General features: G+C 42.3%; 1 protein-coding gene across 1 annotated transcript in view; it reads right to left on the bottom strand.

Annotated features, from left to right (window-relative positions):
- HEATR1 (HEAT repeat containing 1) overlaps positions 1 to 22,963 on the bottom strand; it is a 693,629-nt gene that overhangs the window by 625,867 nt on the left and 44,799 nt on the right. The window contains exon 2 of the mRNA XM_033935556.1: positions 12,870 to 13,084. Within this exon, the coding sequence (XP_033791447.1) occupies positions 12,870 to 13,011 (142 nt within the window). The 5' untranslated portion in view covers positions 13,012 to 13,084. The remainder of the gene's footprint in view (positions 1 to 12,869; positions 13,085 to 22,963) is intronic.

Consider the following 22,963-nt stretch of genomic DNA (forward strand, 5'->3'; position numbering starts at 1 on the left):
CTCCCTCTGAGTCCACAGGATAGTCAGCTGACTTACTCCTCCGGGCTCTGACTTGGTTCGCCCTCCTGCATCTGGGCTTGTAATTCCTCCCAAATCTCTCTGTGACAAGCCTCGGGGTTGCAGGATTGTCACATTCCCTGCTGCTGAGTTGAAGTAGAAGGGACTACCAAGGTTGTCTCAGACACCGAGGAGCAATCAGAATCATGGTGGCATGATCGTTCTTCAACTTGACCAGAGTCTTGAGAATGAGAGGGAATGGAGGGAATGCATACAGGAAGAGATTCATCCATTCCAGAAGAAAAGCATCTACCTCGAGGCGATGAAGAGAATATATCCTGGAGCAGAACTAAGGCAGTTTGTGGTTGTGGGGAGCTGCAAAGAGATCTGAGGCGTTCCCCACTGTGAAAAAATGTGAGGACGAGGCAAGGAATGGAGTGTCCGCCAAGCAAGTTTTCGCCCCTTGGATATAGACAGCTTTGAGGAAGGTGTTGTGGCGGGTTACCCAGTCCCAAACCTTCAGAGCTTCTTGACAAAGGGAGAAAGATCCCGTCCCTCCGTTTGTTGACATAATACATGGTGACTTGGTTGTCCATCCGAATGAAGACTACCTGGTCATGAAGAAGATGTTGAAAAGCTTTGAGAGCCTTGAAAATCGCTCTGAGTTCCAACAGATTGATGTGACATTGATGATCCGTACTGGTCCAGTGGCCTTGTGTACGGAGACCATCGAGATGAGCGCCCCAAGCGTAGGTCGAAGAATCTGTTGTGAGGACCTTCTGATGGGGGGGCAGTTGAAAAAGCAAGCCTCTGGAGAGATTGGAAGAGAGCATCCACCAACGGAGAGACTGCTTCAATGAAGGAGTGACTTATGTGTCAAGAAAGTGGGTAGCAAACCTGCGTCCACTGAAATGTCAGGGTCCACTGAGGAATTCTGAGGTGAAGTCTGGCAAAAGGAGTCACGTGTACTGTGGAGGCCATGTGACCCAGTAGTACCATCATGTGTTTCGCTGAGATTGAAGTGCGGGAAGACACTGCAGGAAGACAAAGTTGAAGGAGAGTTTCCAGATGTTATTGCGGAAGGAATGCTCTGAGTTGGATAGTGTCCAGAACAGCTCCGATGAATTGTAGATTCTGAGAGGGTTGAAGTTGGGATTTGGGAAAGTTGATTTCGAATCCAAACTCTGTGGAATTGCATAAGGAGTCTCCAGGCATCTGGTAAAAGTTTGAGACAAAAGCTTGTGAAGAGAAAGCTTAAGTGACTCTGCCGGAGGTTGAGAAAGATGCATGACTTCGAGATACTCCTTAGAGTATTTGGAACCAGCATCAAATTGAAGGTCCAAGTCAACAGCCATCTGACGAAGAAAAGAGGAGAAAGATAGCTGATCCGGTAGTGCCTTGCCTCGAGAAGGACTCAAGGTCGTCGAGGCAGCCTGGGTCGAAGATGAAGCTTCGGCTGGAAAAAAGGCATCAAAACAATAGGGAGACTTGGACGAAACAATCGAAACCGCTGGGTCGTCGAGATTTGGAAGTGGAGACCTCGATCGAGGAGTCGGTGGTCTAGTAGAAGTAGGTGTAGATCGAGGATTAGTTGAAGAAGAACGCTCTTTAGAAGAAGAACTATGCCTGGAAGGATGCCTCGATGAAGGTATCGATCGTTGGTGAGAACTGTGCATGGATGCAGATCTCGAAGCCACCAAAGAATGGATAGGACTGGAGGCTGTGGATCGAAGTTCCAGAGGCTTGATGGAGAAACCTCGATGCACTCCCAAACACTGCTCCTTATATGGAGTGTGAGGATTACTGCTGAGGCACTTGCAAAGAATCTGCTCCTTGTTTTACGTGCTTAGATGCCAGACCAGACACTTGCAGAGACTCTGCTCCCTGCATAGAGTGTGTAGACTCAGACTGAGGCATAGGAAGAGGCTCGACCTCGCGGGAGTCTGCAGAATGCCCAGGCTGGAGCAGAGTAGCTAGCTTCGGTCCCATTTTGGTGAGGAACTAAACAAATTGCTGCTCTAACATGGTCTGGAAAGAAGCCGGCAAGGATGGATCCGCATCTGAAACTGGACCACCTGCCTTGGCTGGAGGTTCCACCGAGGCAGTGGAAATGTGCTTCGACTTAGAAGTCTTAGGCACCTTAAGCACCACCGGTGGAACTGCCCACTGAGCTATCTGACCTGAGGATACAGGGGAAGATACAGCAGACGTTGTCGATGAAAGAGCCGCTGCAAACGAGGAAGGTCTGATGAGGCTCAAGGTCGAAGCAGTGGAGGCAGGAGGGCCCTTGGTCGAAGGTGAGACCGAGGTCGACTTCAGAGTCGAGGTAGTCAAATCCATCTGGAAGAGCTTCTCCACTGAAAGTAGACGATGTTTAAGGGCTTGAGGTTGAAGAGTAGCACAGCACTCGCACGACTTTGGGTGATGTTGTGGCCCAAGGCACTTGAGACACCTGCTATGTGGGTCCATGAGAGAAATCGCACGCTGGCACTGGCTACACTTCTTGAAGCCTGTAGCTGGCCGGGACATAGAAGGAAAATCAGTCGCTGCAAGGTCGAAGCCCCGGCAGCCGAACAGAGGAAATATTTTTTTTTTTTTAAACTAGAAATAAAATAAATAAAGTGCAGTGATTCGTGGAGAAAAATAACACAAACTGCAGTGAGAGAAGGCACGAAGTAAGTAAGTTAAACACAGAGAGACAAAGACGGACTTCTCGGCTCCGCGGAAAACTGAGAACTGAGGAGACGCGCCCTGTGCTGGGCGGGAAGGCACTCGTGCATGCGCGGTGCGGCTGACTCGAAACTTCTAGTTTCTTCAAGCAAGTCTGCTTGCGAGGCTTCCGCATCGAGGCTCCGTCGGTGACGTCACCCATATGTGGAATAGGCTGCCTGCTGTCCTGGGATAAAGTATTAAAACTTATGTAGCTGTCAGGCCTCTCGCTTTCGACTCCTACCCTTCTGCCTTGCTGCGCCTGAACAACCTGCCTGAATCAGTACACTAGGATCCATCTCTGGCAGTATTCAACTCCAGGCTCAAAACCCACTTTCTTGAAGATGTGTTTAAGTCCCAACGTTTCCAACTTGTAATATATTATATCTGTTTTTGATTCGCTCTGCAGCCCCTACCCTCTCTACATCTTCTTCCCTTTGTATCTTTCATGAATAGTATATATTGATCTGCCCTGTGTCCTCTATGTCATAATTAGATTGTAAACTCTTTTGAGCAGGGACCAGCTCTTGTGTGTTTAATGTACAGCGCAGCGTGCATCTGGTAGCGCTATAGAAATATAAATAGTTTTCATAGTCGTCTCATTGGAACAGAGAGATCAATCAGTACTCTTCGGAACTGCCTAACAACAGGCTCCAATATCTGGAAATACATACTGATCCCAAATCTTATTGTAAGCCGTAATGATTCCTTGTTGAAAATTGTTGAACATAAACTCTATGGTATGGTATACATATCTGAGGCAGCAAGCAGGCTAATTGAAATCTGACATGGTGGGCCTTCAAGAATTATGTGTCTTTCTACTAGAAAGAAGATTATTAAGGTAAGAACCTAATCTTCCCTTCTAGTGCAAAAGGCATACGAGTCTTAAACCAATGGGATATACCAAAGAAGTCCCTGAGTCTAGGGCGGGGCAGATGAGCATGCTGTGAGCATCAAAGACCCAAAAGTGGCATCCTTTGGTGGTGCTGCTGCCACCACTCTGCAAAATTTTGTGAAAGTATGAAGGATGGACTAGAGGGTGGCTGGTCAAATGCACGCAAGATAAGTGCGTTCAATCGCCCGCAACACAATAGCGCACATGATCAAATGCACGCAACACAATCGCATGCATGACAACTCAGCGCAATTACACGCATGATAAAGCGTGGGGTGATAGCACGTAACATAAAATGCACATACCTCGCTGTTATGCATGTGAAGAGCGAGCATGATGTTCGTGCAAGGCAAATGTGTATGCGCATGCGCAAACTGAAATGTCCGTTGGAATGAGCATTTTCTGTTACCCTGAGTTACCTGAGTGCATTTTCCATTACTAGAGTTACATACGCGCATTTTCAATGTACTGATATAAAACACGTCCTTCTATCTTGCTAGAACTTTGTCTGTTGCAGATATTGTTGATGGTGAGGATGCTAGAAGTAATATGACAAAATGAACAACATGAACAGTTTGAAATATCTCTTATGACATGTAGCTATTATCATGCAAATGTATTGAGCAATGAGTTTCAACACATTTCGACCTGAAATGCTCAGATATTTTGGCTCCATTGCAATTGCAATTATAGTAAATCACCTTTATTAAATAAAAGTCTCAAACAAAGATCTCATTATTAAAAACAAAGGTATGTAAAGTAATGGGATAAGTCCACATAATAGAACAGTGAGATCCTGCAATGGTCCATCAAGCCCAGTAGCCCGTTTCCACAATAGCCAATTCAGGTCACCAGTACCTGACCAAAACCCAAGGTGTAGCAATACTCCATGCTACCGATACAGAGCAAGCAGTGGCTTCCCCTGTGTCTCTCTCAATAACAGACTATGGACTTTTTCTCCAGGAACTTGTCCAAACCTTTCTTAAAATCAGGTACGCTATCTGCTCTTACCACATCCTCTGGCAACGCGTTCCAAAGCTTAATTATTCTCTGAGTGAAAAAAAATTGCCTCCAATTGGTTTTCAAAATATTTCCCTATAACTTCAAGTGTCCCCTAGTCTTTGTTAATTTTGACAGAGTGAAAAATTGATCCACTTGTACCCGTTCTACTCCACTCAGGATTTTGTAGACTTCAATCATATCTCCCCTCAGCTGTCTCTTTTCCAAGCTGAAGGGCCCTAACTATTTTAGTCTTTCCTAATACGAGAGGAGTTCCATCCCCTTTACCATCTTGGTCGTACTTCTTTGAACCTTTTCTAGCGCCACTATATCTTTCTTGAGATGAGGTCGTACCATGGAGCGATACAGGGGCATTATAACATTCTTAGTCTTGTTAACCATCCCTTTTTATTAATTCCTAGCATCCTATTTGTTTTTTGGCTGCCGCCATACATTGGGCAGAAGATTTCATCGTATTGTCTACGATGACACCTAGATCCTTTTCTTGGGCGCTAATCCCCAAGGTGGACCCTAGCATCTGGTAACTGTGATTCAGGTTATTCTTCCCAATGTGCATCACTTTGCATTTGTCCACATTAAATTTCATCTGCCATTTTACGCTCAGTCTTCCAATTTCCTAAGGTCCGCCTGCAATTTTTCACAATCCTCATGCGTTTTAACAACTTTGAACACTTTAGTGTCATCTGCAAATTTAATCACCTCACCCGTCATTGCAATTTCCAGATCATTTATAAATAAGTTAAATAGCACCGGTCCCAGTACATGCCCCTAAGGCACTCCACTGTTTACTCTCCTCCATTGAGAAAAATTATCTCAGAAGCCTCTTGTGAGGAACTTTATCAAAAGCTTTCTGAAAATCTAGATACACTATATCAACCGGCTCACCTTTATCCACATTTTTATTCACACCTTCAAAGCAATCAAGCAAATTTGTGAGGTAAGATCTTCCTCAGCTGAACCCTTGCTGACTCCGTCCCATTAAATCATGTTTGTCTAAGTGTTTCATGTTTGTCTAAGTATCTAAGTTTTTTATAATCATTTCTACCAATTTCCCAGATCTCCCCTAGAGCCCTTTAAAAAAAAAATTGGCGTAACATTGGCCACCCTCCAATCTTCAGGTACTACATACGATTTTAGCAACAGGTTACAGATCACTAACAGCAGGTCAGCAATTTCATTTTTGAGTTCTTTTAATACCCTGGGATGTATACCATATGGTCCTGGCAATTTATCACTTTTTAACTTGTTGATTTGGCTTAGTACATCTTCCAGAATCACCGAGATTTCTTTCAGTTCCTCCGCATCATCACCCTTGAAAACCATTTCTGGTTTAGGTAGATCTCTTACATCTTCTTCCGTAAAGACCGAAGAAAAGAATTCATTCAATCTTTCCGCTATGGCCTTATCTTCCCTGAGCACTTTTGCTTCTTGATCATCCAACGGTCCCACAGATTCCCTCACAGGTTTTCTGCTTCTGATATACCTTAAAAAATTGCTATGAGTTTTTGCCTCTTTTGCAAGTTTCTTTTCATATTCTTTTTTAGCTGTCTTTATCAATGCTTTGCATCTAACTTGTCAGTGTTTATGTTTCTTCTTATTTTCTTCATTCGGATCTTTTTACCATTTTTTAAATGATGTTTTATGGCTCTGATAGTCTCTTTCACTTCACCTTTTAACTACGCCGGCTCTCGTTTCCTCTTCTTTCCACCTTTGCTGATACATGGAATACATCTGGTCTGGGCTTCCACGATGGTACTTTTAAATAACATCCACACCTAGTTTACAGTCCTAACCTTTGCAACTGAACCTTTTAACTTCTTTGTAACCATTTTCCTCATTTTATCATAGTCGCCCTTTCAAAAATTAAACACCCTTACAGTAGATTTCTTTTGCAACGTTACGCAGGGACAGAAATCAAGCCTTTCCCAGTTCGTTTCCTTTGGAATCGAATCCGTCCCTGCCCATCCCATAAACTTCAGAAGTAGTTATGTCATTTAATTATGCTACTGAATTAAAGGCTCGGGTTGATACCCATTTACAAATAAGCAAAGAAAAGCAAGGAAATATTAATTGGGAAGAATACAGTACTCCCCAGAAATTCACTGGGATTCCATTCCAGCAACACCCGCAAATTTCAAAAAACTGTAAATGTGGTCTAGGAGCAGATCAGAGGCAGGAGAGGGCAGCTGGGGCGCCAGCAGGTGCCGAAAATTGGGTGCAGGATCATTCTGAGTATTTTCTGACCACCTCTTCCGGGAACTGAAGTCAGGCTACACCAATCAGGAGCTGCTTTGACACGCTATCTAGCCTGTCAAAGCAGCTCCTGATTAGTACCAGGAAGAGGCAGTCGGAAAATAATGCAAAAGACTGAGTCCACGATTCGTGAACTGCGAATTTGTGGAGGTATACTATACATACTTAGTAAAATGGTCTCTGCCAGAGCCTCTAATGTAAATATAAAATATAAATACTCCAGCTGATGAGGAACCTCAAGCTACATCAGCTGAGGACTTCCTCTGAAGGTGGCCATGGGTCCGTCCATTTTACTAATCTTGACAGGCAGCAGTTGCATCTCTGAGTCACAGATGCTGGCACCTCAGTGGCTCAGGAATGCTGCCAGCGACTGCTGCACTTGGTGGAGGGGAATTCTGGCCATCTTTGTAGGAGGTCCTCAACCAGTGGTGCTTGGGGGATCCCCACCAGCCACAGCAAGGGTCAGCAAGTACTTCAGCACTGGAGAAATAAAACTAGAAATGCATTTCCTTTTCTTTTAAATACAATACAAAGACATTGACTATATACATTTTCCAAAGCTAACATATTTTAGTCAATAAACTCCTTTTTTATCTTTGTTGTCTGGAGATTTATTTTTCCATAAAGTTGGTCCCAGTTTCTCTTTTTTCTGCTTTCCTGTCTTCTGCAAATTCTTCTTCAAGTGGTTGCTCCTACCATGGTCTAGCATGTCTCTCTTCCCTCCCTCTCATTGTACAGCATCCTCATTCCCTTCTATCCTGGATCATTCTCCTTCTTTTTCCCCTCCCCACTCCCCGTTCCCATGCAGCTCTCCAGGATGGACCATGTAGCTGCCTTACAAATTTCCTCATGCAACACTATTTCCTCATGCAACACTCCACCCATGAAAAAGTCACACACTCTCATAGTGGGGGTTCTCAAAGCAATCGGTAGTTGTTTTCCACACCCAATATACAGTAATCAATAGCTGTGCGAATCCATCTGGAACTAGAAGCCTTAGAGGTTGTCTTCTCCAGGTGGTTAGATCTCGTTAAGAAGCGTTCTAGATAATTGAGAAAAGCTCTCCTAACATTCAGCAACACCATATCTTTTTTTTTTTTTTTTTTTTGGGGGGGGGTGTTAAACCTGTAGGAAGGAATGTGGGTAGTCAGACTTCCTGTTTGACGTAAAAGGTCGAGACCACTTTAGCAGAAGAAAGGAACCATATGGAGGGAGCCCCTGCCTCCATAAGCCTGAGGAAAGGCTCTCTGCATGACAGTTTGTAGCTCCAAAACTCTTCTTGCTGAAGTGACAAATACTAGAAGCTTTATCTTGGCTGGCTATTCTTCTTATTTCATTGGAGATGCTAAGTATTTCCAGTAGTTCATCTAGTCTTCACCTGTGCCTGCTTGGCTGATTTTGGTTGTTCTTGTTCCCCGGATGAGGGGCAGAGACAGCCTTCACAATTTGTAGCTTTATATTTGATTTTTTTTTCACCTTTAGCACAATGGTTTGTGCACTAGTTTATCATGGTTAATGCACATAAGGTCAGCCCAGAGATGTTTCATAGTTAATACCCTTCATTGAGTTTATACTTGTGACAGCTGGTGCTTTAGGGGCAATTCCCCTTTGCAAGCTGTGTGACTGAGGGCTTTCCTTCACTACAATTATTTACTTGATCACATTTTGTGGTTTAGCATTATTTGGGCTGTCTCTTCCCCTCATCATTTCTATTTTTGTGGCAGGGGAGAACATCTTTTTGTCTGTGATGTTTTCTCTTCCCCTGTTGTGGGTTCCGTTTGAATCAATTAAATCCTTGTGGAACAGTCCAAACCTGGAAATCTTCAGCCAGCCAGTTGGACCATAACTGACTGAAGGATGAACCCCCACAAATCATCACATTGCGACAGGGGAGAATAAAATTCAGCCATCTCCCTGAAACCCAAAGGGATTCACACAGGGGCTCCACATCCTGTACTCAAGTCTCTAACAAATCAGGGAAACAGACCCCAAGCTACGAAGTAATACAAAGCAGGCTGGGTCATCATGTATACTTGGGGGTTGCCCTGCGAGCTGCTGTCCACCCTTGCGGGGTCTGCATTCTCTCCCAGGCAGATTAGCCCCAAATATGGGTTCCTCTTGTACTGAAATAGAGTAAAAAAGACCAGAAAATAATAAAAACTGAACACAGCAGATCAGAACACCTTTTCTTGGTTTGCTTGCAAAAAGAAAAAAACAGAGAGGGAGCTAGCTATACTCCACTGGTGAAGGAGGAGCTGAAAGATGTAATTGACACCCTTCTAAAAGTGGTTCATGAGCATGGATTGATCACCTAATGTACAGATTCCTGTATATATGTAACAGACAATAGCTTAACCGCAAAAACCCTAAGGACTCAGTAGCCAATAAAGTCCAACCTAAATATCAAAAAAGAAAAAGAATTGGCTCACAATAAGAATTCTCCCAGAAGGAAAAGATTGAAAGGAAAAAGTAAAATTTTCTTTGCTCCGATGTGGCGGTGCTATTTGCAACTGCTCCGGTATATGTGGCTGATGGCATTATTTTTTAACCGTCGCCCTTCTTTGACTTTTCATGGCTGACGGCCCTATTTGCGGTTTGTCGCCCTTCTATTTTTTCTGATCCCCGCTCCTGACGAAGGTGACGAAACGTAGCTCTGTTGAGTGGAGATTTCTACAGGCAACATTCTGCTTTTTATTGTTAAGCTAAGTATTTATTCCTTCAAGTTCTGGGCTAGTGTGCAATTTGGTTATAATGGATGCCATTTAAGATCTTTTGAATTACTACAGAATGTATGAACTTTATGAATTTCATCAGGTTTTTCTTAATGACTGAATTGACTTTCATTTAATGAATTAATATCATTTTCATTCTATGAACTGTTATCACCACCTAGTCCATTAACTTTTTAGCGAATTTTTGATTTATGAACTTGCATGAGGAAGGAATTGATTTTTTCACTGGACACTTTGATGAACTTTTTCTAGTTTTCTATTTTGCTTATACACTTTTTACATTTTTTCACTAGGGCGTTCTCTTATTAACTTTTTGATATACTGTTTTTAAACTTTGCACAGGCACTTTATGCCATTGACACTTTATTTCACTACGTCTTGGGAGACTATTCGCTTCATCCCAGGAGTGAACGGTTGAAAGGTATTTATTTATTTATATTTGTGTTTTTTTCACCCATAACAAAGGACAACATGATGTATGAGGCAGTCCTTATCTAGACCTCTGTCTGGTTGATGCAAGTCATCAGTAAGTTACTGCCTGAGCCCTAAATACACACTGCGTGCTACCCGAACGGCTCATACTGATGGCTATTGTACAAAGGGCTTATGTATTAGAGGCCTGTTTAATATTATTAAATTTAATTTAATTTCCAATTATACTTTTTCCTTTCAATCTTTTCCTTCTGGGAGAATTCTTATTGTGAGCCAATTCTTTTTCTTTTTTGTTCTTTTTTTATATGTAACAGAAACAGAAAAGGTTTGCCCTGAATGACACTTCTCCCCAAAAGATGGCTAAAGGCTATTTTTGTACTACACAAAGACCAAAAGAAATATTGTTTCTCAACCTCACTTGGGAGTTTACCTGCTAATGTAATTTCAAATTTTGATCCATTAAGTATGGTTTATTTTTATAACTTCTCAGTTGTCCTTTATGATTACAGAAAGATTGGAGGCCCCCTCCACTTCTACTCTGTCTTGAAATGTTAGTGCTGCATTGAAAAATATTCATTGGAAGTAACTTTTTCACTGTTTTGCCTATTCTTAGATTTGTACATTATTGGAGTTGCTTGCAAATAATCTATACCACAGTTCTTCAACCGCCGGTCCGCGGACCGGTGCCGGTCCGCAAAAAAATCTTGCCGGTCCGCAAAGGACTCGGGTCCCCGCCGCAACGAAAAGTGCCGACGTCAGCTGACTTGCAACTTCCTGTTGCCGTCGCTGTGCCGGGATTTCTGCCTTCGCCGGGACTCCTGCAGCGTATGCTTCCTGCCTTGTCTTCGCACCTCCCGACCAGCAGCGGCAGCTCTGTATGCTTTTAACTTCGGTACAGAGCTGCCTCTAAGCAGTAGTTTAGCGCGGTTTCATGAGGCAGCCTCGGGGCCTTTGCTAGGCCGGCCCGCTTCGATGATGCGATGTGGGCCGGCCTAGCAGAGGCCTCGAGGCTGCCTCATGAAACCACGCTAAACTACTGCTTAGAGGCAGCTCTGTACCGAAGTTAAAAGCACACAGAGCTGCCGCTTGCCTAAAGACTCTTGGGCTGCTGAAGGAGGGCAAAGAGCAGCTGTCCTGGAGGTTTCCCTTCCTCTCACCTTTGGAGGTCCCTTTTTTTTTTTTTCTTCAAACGGCAACGGGCCCCAGCATGACATCAAGTAAGTTCCACTGTTCCTTGCAAGCAGTTATGCTCGGCCAAAGCTTCCCCTCTGACATGAACCACCCTCAGGGGAAAGAAAGTGACCCGCAAAGGTGAGGGGAAGGGGGACAGATGATGGAAGTTGGGGGGGGGGAAGAGAGAGAAGGGGCAGATGATGGAATGGAGGAGATGAGAGAGAGAAGGAGACAGATGATGGAAGTGAGAAGAAGGGGGAGAGAGCAGAAGGCAGATGGATGTCAGTTGAGAGGGGAGAGCAGATGTTGAATTGGAAGTGGGGAAAGAACACATACTGGATGGAAGGAGGAGCTAAATAAAGGGGGAAGAAAATAGTAAGATAATGGAGGGGTGAGGGAAAGGGGTGACAAGCTGTGGGTAGACACAGTGAAAAGAGAGAAACGGGACTAAATAGTAAAAAATAATTTAATTTAGATGGAGGCAGAAAATAGAGAAGGAAGACCAGAGAAGAAAAGGGAAGAGAGAACAGAGAACAATATCAGATCTGAGTGGAGGAAATGAGAAGAGAGAGATGCTAAAAACCACAGGGGGGAGGGAAGGACAGAAATGCCAGACCATGAGGGGAACAGAAGGAAGATGATGGATGCCAGACCAAATTGGGGAGAGGGGGGGGGGGCAGGAGGAGAGATGGCAGGGAAAGACAGACAGTGAATGGAAGGGGCAGATGCTGGACTGAAGAGACAGAGAAGGTTATCATGACGCTGTACGCCCTCACCTGGAGTACTGCGTCCAGCACTGGTCACCGTACATGAAGGAGGACACGGTACTACTACTCGAAAGGGTCCAGAGAAGAGCGACTAAGATGGTTAAGGTGTTGGAGGAGCTGCCATACAGCGAAAGATTAGAGAAATTTGGCTTATTCAGTTTTCTTGATAGTAGAGGGGATATATGTGAAGGGGAGGGGAGACAGGGGGTTTGTTGATCCTTGCTCTGTATTATTTGTATTTATAAAATGACAATTGTATAGAATATTGTTTCTTTTTATACTTTAATAAAATATGTACAATATAAAATCATAACTATTTGAGGCTTGTGCGGATGGGATCAGATGGTTTGTGGGACCGAGCTCGTGGGGACAGGGCGGCGATGGTTTTTAAAAAAAAATTTCAGTCTTAGTAGTTTGCCGGTCCACAAAATAATTATTTTATTTCCGCCGGTCCACAGGTGTAAAAAGGTTGAAGAACACTGATCTATACTGGATTTCTCATTGTGGACTTTAGTGATAAAATATTTAGAAAAAGTTCTCTTTTTCCTTTTGCTTTATTTTCCCTTTTATATACATTTCTTTACAAGTGTACTTTTTGCTTGGATATGTATTCTTAACTTATATAAAAATATAAAGAAAAAATCTCTCCTGCAGTCCAGTCAGCTCTCATATGGCTACATGAGTGCTTAAAGCTAAAAGTCCCCAAGCACACTATCTGATTACATCCTGATTTACCATAATGTTTCACATTTGTTCTGGGCATTAACCAGTACAGTCCAACAGATGTCAAATAGGCCCACCACAACACTGCCTTATAAACACTGACTTCAAGAGCTAGGGGAACAACTAACAAAAATAAAGTAACATGATAGCATTCAAAACCACACTTACCAATAGCAAAGAAAGTATCTCTGTCAATATCTGATGCCTCTTTACAGTCAAATAGGAGAGATGCAGCTTCCTTTCGAATCAGGAGACTGGGGTCATTCTGAGGGAGGGCAAGACGCTTCAATTGATGCGCTAATGAAGTCATATTTAGGTATTCTTATATGAAGCAACACAAAATTGCTTTATACAGAGATCGTATCGGTCCGTCTGTCTGTGACCTAGTATCATGAGAGAAACCACCAAAGAAAATTAGCTCAGAGTAGAAGACTTCACTGGAAGTGTTATTGGCTTCTTTTTCTACTCTATTTTATGTTTTTTTATTTAAATGTTTTGTCAGTTTCCCTACTTGGTGCAATATGTATTGCACACTATGTCAAACCAACAAGTCACCTATATTCATGGTTTCTAAAATCAAAATTTCATATTGTTCAAGGTTTTGGAAAGATACAAGACTGGATGGAACCACCTTGCACACTGAATACAATTTCAGCAGATACAGAAATCGTAGTGGAATGCTATGTCACACAGGGCACGGTGTTGGATCTTAAGGTAAAATTATGTCCTTACCTGATAATTTTCTTTCCTTTTAGTCACAGCAGATGAATCCAGGGACTAGTGGGATTACATCCATCAACCAGCAGGTGGAGATAGAGAGCAATGAGTTGCATTCAGGTATATCTTGGATGCACAGCCCCCTGGCCAACCAGTATAGGTTTTCTCAAAGCAGTTGAAATAAAGTACATAAAAAGCATGAAACATATGAGACATATGAAACTTTCCCTCACATGCACTACCCGAACAACTGATGCTTTCAAATTGAGAATGCAATTTCAGCCAAAAAGCATGCCCAAACCGCGCCTGAGAGCAACAAACCCTGCAACAGAGTGGGGCTCTGGATTCATCTGCTGTGACTAAAGGAAAGAAAATTATGAGGTAAGGACATAATTTTACCTTCCTTGTCATCAACAGCAGATGAATCCAGAGACTAGTGGGATGCACCAAAGCAGTCCCAAACGTAGGGAGGGAAATAACAAGCGAACTTGAAATTCCCTGTCCCCAAATCCTGCCCTGCAGTACACGTCGAAGGATATACGAATTCCAGAGAGTATGTATCCCATGATCATACAGAGGTTAACCCTCATAGCACATGTGAAACATAGAAACATAGAGTATGACGGCAGAAAAGAGCCGACAGCCCAACAAGACTGCCCACTCAAGAACCCTCCCTCCTCGAGAATCCATCTTTTAAACATTCCTCTGGAGCGACCCCACCATCGTCCCATCGTCCTTTGAAGTCGAGCGTGGTACTGGCCTCAACTACCTGACGTGGAAGACCATTCCATCGATCAATTACTCTTCCGGTGAAGAAGTATTTCCTGGTGTCCCCATGAAATCTTCCCCCCCTGAGCTTTAGCGGGTGCCCTCTTATCGCCGTGGGACCCGTAAGATAAAAGATTTCTTCCTCCACCCGTGATGTATTTGAATGTTTCTATCATGTCCCCCCTTTCTCTGCGCTCTTCGAGAGAATATAAGCGTAGCCTGTTCAGACATTCTTCATATGGGAGATCTTTGAGTCCTGAGACCATCCTAGTGGCCATTCGCTGAATTGACTCCATTCTCTTCACATTCTTTTGATAATGTGGCCTCCAAAACTGAACACAGTACTCCAGATGAGGTCTCACCATGGATCTGTATAACAGCAGTATAACTTCAGGCTTTCGGCTGATAAAGCTTCTTCTAATGCATCCCAGCATTTGTCTGGCCTTTGCTGACGCTTTCTCCACCTGATTGGCAGCTTTCATATCATCCCGGATGATTACTCCCAAGTCCCGTTCTGCTGCAGTTCTTGTTAGGTTTTCACCATTCAGGGTGTATGTTCTGCATGGATTTCCGTTACCAAGGTGTTTACCGTTACCTTACATTTTTTGGCAGGAGTAATCCTCGCCTGAGAGCACTATGCTGCGGAATTCACAGCTAAAGTGCCCCTCCACGAATATGAGTGAAAAGCAGACCTAAATAACCTCCTGTGGAATGAAACCATCATGTCTGGCAATGGTCCTTAGCTGATGGCAAAACCCATGAGCACCCTGCAGACCAGATCCTCTCCCCTTGCAAGGTTCTAGGGCATCAAGCCTTGAAACATGACAAGTGAAGACGCCCCCTCTAACTGCAACCCTCTAAAAGCACAAAGACCTTAGGGCTCCCACAGGAGGCAAACTGCTGACCAAAGTCAAGAAGAATGCCACGAGGTGACAAGTGACCTCCCCAGAGTCCCAAGAAGATACCGTGGCAACCTCAGGCACTGAGGTAGTTGATCCAACTTCTAGTCCACTTCTCCACATGTATAAACCAAGAAGGAATGGAAAGAATAAATTTTGATCAAGAACGAAAGAGCTGAAAACTAGCCCGCAACAAGCCTAGCCATAGGTAACTGTCAGCCGATCGGGACTAAACAAGGTACACTAGGCCGTAAGCGAACTGGCATCCCGGCCAAGGCCAACCCCCCCGCCCGAGCGGTGGCAACTGGGGTCGGCCAGTCAGTGGTGGAAAAAGCAGCACTGCTGGAGACATCGTTCCTCCTCCGAGATGAGAAAGACTGACAGCGGTGGTGACGGCAGCTGCAGCAATGGCCTACTACTCCCAAGCCACGGCGGGAGGGAAGGGCTTGGCAAACCACCCTCAGGGCCTCCTACTGCCCGCTGCTGCCTGACCTAGCTGCAACCAGTGGACTCCAGCAAATCACAGCCGCCATGACACCACACTCACCATACCATTACTGCCAATCCAGGGAGCAGGAAGCAGCATCGTGAAACCCCTCCCATGTCACTAACGTTTTAGGGGGGGGATGGTGGAGAAGGGACCTGGGAAAGCCCAGGTGTTGCCCCCCACAATTGGCACCGTACAGCCAACATCTCGCAGCTCACCTGAGGCCTAAGCCACCGGAACATTTCCCATCTGAGTCCTTAGCCACCAGAACATTTCCCATCTGAGGCCTAAGCCACAAGAGGATTTCGCCTTTCTGATCCAGGAAACTGAACCCGGTAGCTGTGAAGCCTGGCTCAAAATCCACCACAGAATCCAGGAGCTGTGAGGAACCCATCCATCAGACTGCTGTTGGCTGGTTGGCCAGGAGGCTGTGCATCCAAGATATACCTGAGGGCAACTCAGTGCTCTCTATCTCCACCTGCTGGTTGATGGACATAATACCACTAGTCTCTGGATTCATCTGCTGTTGATGATAAGGAAATTGATGATTATTTCAAGATTGTTTTGGGTTTTTTTCTGCCCAACCTCTCATTGATTACTTTCAGGCTTGGATAAGAGTTTACCAAGTCAGAAGGTTCTTGTTTCTTCTGGGGGTGGGGATTGGATACAGAATGTTATCAAACAATGAATAAACAAACAATGTTAGAAACAAAAACATGATAGCAGATTAAATGACCCATCCAGTCTGCCCATCCACAATAACCATTATCTTTTCCTCTTCTCTAAGAGAGCCCACTTGCCTATCCCATACCTTCTTGAATTCAGACATACTCTGTCTCCACCACTTCTTCCGGAAAACTGTTCCACACATCTACCACCCTTTCTGTAAAAAGGTATTTCCTTAGATTGCTCCTGAGCCTATCACCTCTTAACTTCATCCTATGCCCTCTTATTCCAGAGCTTCCTTTCAAATGAAAGACTCGACTCATCACATTTACAACATGTAGGTATTTAAACGTCTCTATCATATCTCCCCTCTCCTGCCTTTCCTCCAAAGTATACAGATTGAGATCTTTAAGTCTGTCCCCATACACCTTATAATGAAGACCACGCACCATTTTAGTAGCCTTCCTCTGGACTGACTCCATCCTTTTTAAATCTTTTTGAAGGTGTGGCCTCCAGAATTGTACACACTATTCTAAATGAGGTCTCACCAAAGTCTTATATGGAAAATTATGTTCTTACCTGTTAATTTTCAGCTTGTCACAGTATCTTGTTGTTTGCATGGCACTTTAGTTTTAACCATTCTACCTGTTTTAATTGTTTTAAATTGTTTTACAGCTATTGGAAGTTTCAGTTAGTTTTATTTTTGATTTGCTTTTTCTGTTTCCAGCTGCTCTTACCCTGGTCTTCTCTGCCGCCGCCACGTTCAAGGCTCCGCCCCATCCGGTACATGCTATTTAAAGTTGGGCACTTTACGGCGCACGCCAAAGGCGCGCGCCAAAGGAGCGCACTTAAGGAGCATGTCCTGCTCCTTAATGCGCTCCTTTGTGCGATCCTGCAGTGCGTTTTTAAAATATCGATATCCAATCATTACAAGGGCTTAAAATCCTATTATATCAAAGTTATCTCTCTTTGCTTATTATTCTTTTTGAATGATACTATATCACTTAAATTTAGTTTAAATTCAATACCTATTCCAAGTGATTATTCTTTAATTATGGACAACTCTTCCTCACCTATTTTGGTTATACGGGGAAATAGGCCACCCAAATCTGATTATAACCATAATTTTCTGCGCTCTTCTGAACGATTGAATATTAAACCCTTACCGACATCTCATAATTCTTCAAATACTCATATTAACATAGGACTCATTAATGCTCGCTCTATTAAATCCAAATATCATCTAATTAAAGATGTAATTATTCAACAATCATTTGATATCTTATGTTTATCTGAAACATGGCTCTCTAATGGTGAAGAGGCCTATCTTTCCTACATTTGTCCTCAAGGATTTTCATATTTCTATAACCATCGTACTAATAAGAGAGGAGGCGGATTAGCAGTGATTTTCCGAGAACCTCTATTAATACATACTGATAACTCGTCATCAAACTTTCCTATTGAATTTCTGCAATTTTCATTATTAACCAAACCGAAAACTGATATACTCATGTTATATATACCTCCACCAATTTCCTCTGATATTATTACACAATTACATTCTCTAATTTTTGACTTTGGTAGCTCTACTTTAAATCCCCTAATTCTAGGTGATTTCAATATTCACTTTGATGATCCGAGTAATAATTATACAAAAAATTTTCTTTCATACATAAAGCAACTAGATTTATATCCATTCATAACCCTTCCAACTCATCAGGCGGGCCATATTATAGATATGGCCCTGATACCATCAACTACAAAGAAAAATTTAATATTAAATCACTGTTTACCAGTTCCGTGGTCTGATCATTTTCTAATTTCCTTAACATATTTATCTGCACATAATTCAAATCACAAAAAACAACAAATAATTAATTTTCGAAACTATGATAATATCTCTGTCGATTCAATTCTTTCTTCATTTAAACTAGATTTTTCTAAATCTAGTACTAACTCTCTAGATGAATTATCTGATTTATGGAATATGGCTTTAAAATCATTCTTAGACGAAACAGCACCCATACAATCCAAGATAATATCCGCTCAAAAATTCGAAATCCATGGTTTACGGCCGAACTTTCTCTTATTAAACAACAAGTAAGATCTTCCGAGCGTAAATGGAGAAAAAACAAAACTCAAACTAATTTGGAATCATTTAATGAACAATCTACATATTATAAAACAAAAATAAATCAAGTAAAAATGAAATACTACTCTGATAAAATACTCAAAGCTAAAAACTCATCCATATTATATAAAATATTAAACAGAATAACAATAACAAATTGCAAACAAACAATAGATGAAATTGGAAATACACTTTCAGCACAAAAATTTGCAGATTACTTTAATGAGAAAATCAATAACATTAGGAAAACTTTCACTATATCCCAACAAATAATAAATGATTATGATCAAATAAACTTGGAATCTTTAATCTCAAAGTGTTCAAGATTTAAATTACCTACTCAAAAAGATATTGAACTTATTATAAAAACCATTAATATTAGAGGCTCAAAAGCTGATCCATTTCCTCCTTTTCTTTTAAAGCATTATTTTCATATTTTTGGACCATTTATTCACACGTTAATTTCCGAGAGTTTAAACCAAAGTACCGTTCCAACTATGTGGAAAAAATCAATTATCCGTCCCATCATTAAAGATAAAAATGCAAGTTCCATAGATCCATCAAATTATAGACCAATAGCCAATATTCCTTTTTTGGCAAAATTAACAGAAAAAATAGTTTTCAACCAAATCTCAGATTTTGTGGAAAAGACCAATGTTCTGCATCCCAACCAAACTGGTTTTAGGCAACATCATAATACCGAACTTTCATTGATAGGTCTGACCACCTCAATTCAATATTATCTGGACCACCATCAAACGACTTTATTAATTTCTCTTGATCTTTCAGCGGCTTTTGACACGATTGACCATCAGCTTCTTCTTAACAGACTTCATTCTATCGGTATCACTGACCAAATTCTCTCCTGGTTCGTGTCATATTTAACTAACCGCACTTCTACCGTTTTCTTCAATGACTCAACATCTACCTCTTTATCAACTACTTATGGGATTCCCCAAGGATCTATCCTCTCTCCGTTATTATTCAATATCTTCCTGGCTCCTTTGATCACTCTATGTCAGTCCGTGGGTTTTCAGGTGTTCGCTTATGCAGACGACATTCAGCTTCTGCATCCAATGGATTCAAACAAAACATCTGATATTCAAGAAATTAGTGAAAAACTCGACCAAATTCATCACTGGTTAAACAGAAATAAACTTTCTCTCAATATTAAAAAAACCAACGTGATGCTTTTTCCTTGGAAGGACAATTATTGCTCCTATTACAATAAAAAACACACCATTACAAATAGTTAATAATATAAAAATCTTAGGGGTAACTTTTGATCCAAAACTTAATTTCCATGATCATATTAGCACTGTAATTAAATCTACATTTTACAGATTACGTAGGATACGATCTATTGCAAAATTCCTATGTCCTAAATCAATAAACATTCTTATCCATTCTTTAGTGATTTCTAAATTGGACTATTGTAATGCCCTATTTAAGGGGATATCGCTAAACGAAATTAAACGACTTCAAATAATTCAGAACATATCTATTAAACTCATCACTAAGTCTAGAAAATATGACCACGTTACACCACTTTTGATAGATGCACATTGGCTTCCAGTTAATTATCGGATAACGTACAAACTCTGTCTGCTTGTTTTTAAATCTCTTCTTCATAAGACCCCAGCATTCATATTTAAACATTTAATTCCTTATCATTCAAACAGAACCCTGAGATCTAATGAGCAAAACTTATTAACCATTCCATCACTTAAAATTATTAACACTAGACGTCAATTTATTTTTTCTGTAACTGCTCCTCAAACTTGGAACGATCTTCCCATTTATCTGCGGAATGAGCAGGATTTAGGAAAATTTAAAAGCAATTTGAAAACATTTCTTTTTAAAGATGCTTTTAATATTTAATTAAATAGTTCTTAATTCTATGATGCTATTTTACTGTGTTAAGCTATGTGTTAATTGATTCCCCTAATGTATTTCTCCTTTGTTTTACTTTTCTTTATCAATTGTATTTCTAATCCTTATCTTACCCTATGTCATGAGTATAAATTATTATGCATTAGTTTTACCCAATGTTATTATTTAAGTTTGTTTTGTATTGTAATGTCCTTATTTGACTATATTTTAATATGTTCATCGCTTAGAATTTGATTAAGCGATTAATCAAGAAAAATAATAAACTTGAAACTTAAACTTGAAACTTAATTTTCTTTCCCTTAGGCGCAGCAGATGAATCCAGAGACCAATGGGATAGCCCACATCTACCAGCAGGCGGAAATAGAGAAACTGATTAACAGGTGGTCCTATTGGCTGGCAATCCTCCTGTTTATCCAGTATAGCTCCTTGCCCAAGCATCCGTAACCATCAATAGGCATAGCATGTAAAAAACTTCTTTCCCATAACAAATCTCAAAATGCAATAATACAGAAAACAACCTGCCATAATAACAAACTGCGAAAGTTGCAAAAGAAAAAACCGAGAGACAATATCCAGAAAGGGTGGGGCTCTGGATTCATCTGCTACGTCTAAGGGAAAGAAAATTAACAGGTAAGAACATAATTTTTCCTTCCCTAGCAACAGCAGCAGATGAATCCAGAGATCAATGGGATGTAGCAAAGCAATCCTCAATCTGGGTGGGAAGCAAACGCCGCCTCCGCAACAACCGAAGCACAAAACGCCCCTACCACATGCGCCCCCACATCCAAGCAGAAATGCGGAGAGAAAGCACTCTCGGAAGACCAATTAGCCGCGAGACAAATCTCTTCCAAGGAAAAAACCTCTGGGCCGAGCCCAAGAAGTAGCCATCGCTCCAGCGGAATGGTCATGAAGTTCTTTTGCCAACCGCTTCCCTGCCAGCAAGCAAGCATAAAGAATGTCCTCCTGGACCCATCGAGCGATAGAGGTTTCGGACGCCACCATACGTTTGAGGCGTCTCTTGAAGAATACAAAAAGGAGATATAAACAACTAAAAGTCGTTAGAAACCGAGCTCATGGAGAATGCTACGTACGTATCAAAAAATGCAGTGAATAAAAGCATTGCTCCCAATTTCTCCTCCCAGGAAGAAGGAAGGAAAAGTGAGCAGGACATAAAAGAAAGGATGACACCCCCCTGGAAAGAAATAGTGGTACCATCCGAACTGATACCCCATATTTCGGAAATCAGAAATAGGAATTCCCGTTGAACAAGACCTGCAACAGAGAAAACTGCAGAGCAGAAGCCATGGCCACAAGAAACCCCATGTTCAACGGCACAGCCCTTTAGAGTCCCAAAAGACAAGGATGAAATGAAGCCTTCGGTAAACTGAGAAGAAGTACGTGAAGATTGTACTCCAAACCGGGCTTTCTAAGAGGCGCATGAATATACCGCACTCTGTTTAGGAACTGAACTACATGAAGCTGAGAAGTAAGCGAAGAGCAATATACCTAGCCCTTGTAACAAGCCAAGAATGGCACTAGAAGCTGAAGGGAATTGAACGCTAAGCCCTCGGCAATACGCCTGTGCCAAAAAGGAACTCTGAAGTGATTCAATCGTTAAGAAGCACCCAAGAAAGGAAAAACCTCCAAAAGGAAGCAGAAGCCACAGGAGAAGACGTCCGTAGCACCTGGATAAGAGAAGAAACAATCTGCTTCGCATAACCCTTACACGTCAGCCAAGATTTTTCAAAAAACTAGGTCGTAATACTAAAGAAGTACAAATATCAATGTTGATCGGACCCTAGGCGAGCAAAGCCAGAGATACCAGGAAACTTCTTAGTCCGGCTGTCAAAAGACTCATCAAATCCGCAAAGTAAGGATGGCGCCGCCAATCCAGAGATTCTACAAATACTGTGCCCGGAAAGCGAGCTCGAGATGGCAAATCCAAGCCATCATCAGCCAGCAAAAAACACTGAAAAAGAGAAGGCAGAAGCGAGAAAGGAGCCATGCAGCTACCCCCTCTAACTCCCACTCCCTGGGCCCGCCAAAGAAGCTAGGAAGCTTAGAATTGAGAGACGAGGCCATGAGGTCTAGGTCAAGGAGATTTCACGTCCATAAAAAGAGCTAGAACGCCTGAGCTACAAATCTCAATATCCAGGATGCAGAAAATTACACTATTACTAACACTTTCCAGAGCGAACACAGCGCTGTACACTGTAACATACAAGAAATGGGCCATGCTCAGATTCCGCGGAGAGAAAGTCTATCCAAACTCTTATCCTGATCCATAAAAGGATCTGTCAACAGAAGACGAAGATGAGAGTCCACCCATTGAAGCAGAACAACTTCACCTGCCAATGAGTACAACACCTACTGCCCAAGCTGTAGAGAAATACTCCCATCCTAATACTGACCAAAAGGACCCTCAGCGGCAATCCGGAAGAATGATCTGAAGCTCCAGAAAGGTAGCCTGACCCTGCTCAAGAGTAGAAGAATGAACAAGTACTGAGTCGCCTCTGAAGACCAGACTCCTGGAGCTGAGGATGGAAGCCACCGAGCCCCCCAACCCGACAGCCCGGGATGGTCGGTGGTCATGAGATAGTCCAGCAAAGACCGAGGCATGCCTTGAAAAGAGAAATCGCACTGAGCCACCAAATCATACAGAGCGATGCAGGAGGAGCATACCAAATAATTGGAGCCCTGA

The sequence above is a fragment of the Geotrypetes seraphini genome, chromosome 3 (assembly GCF_902459505.1).
Source record: "Geotrypetes seraphini chromosome 3, aGeoSer1.1, whole genome shotgun sequence".
Classification (NCBI taxonomy): domain Eukaryota; kingdom Metazoa; phylum Chordata; class Amphibia; order Gymnophiona; family Dermophiidae; genus Geotrypetes; species Geotrypetes seraphini.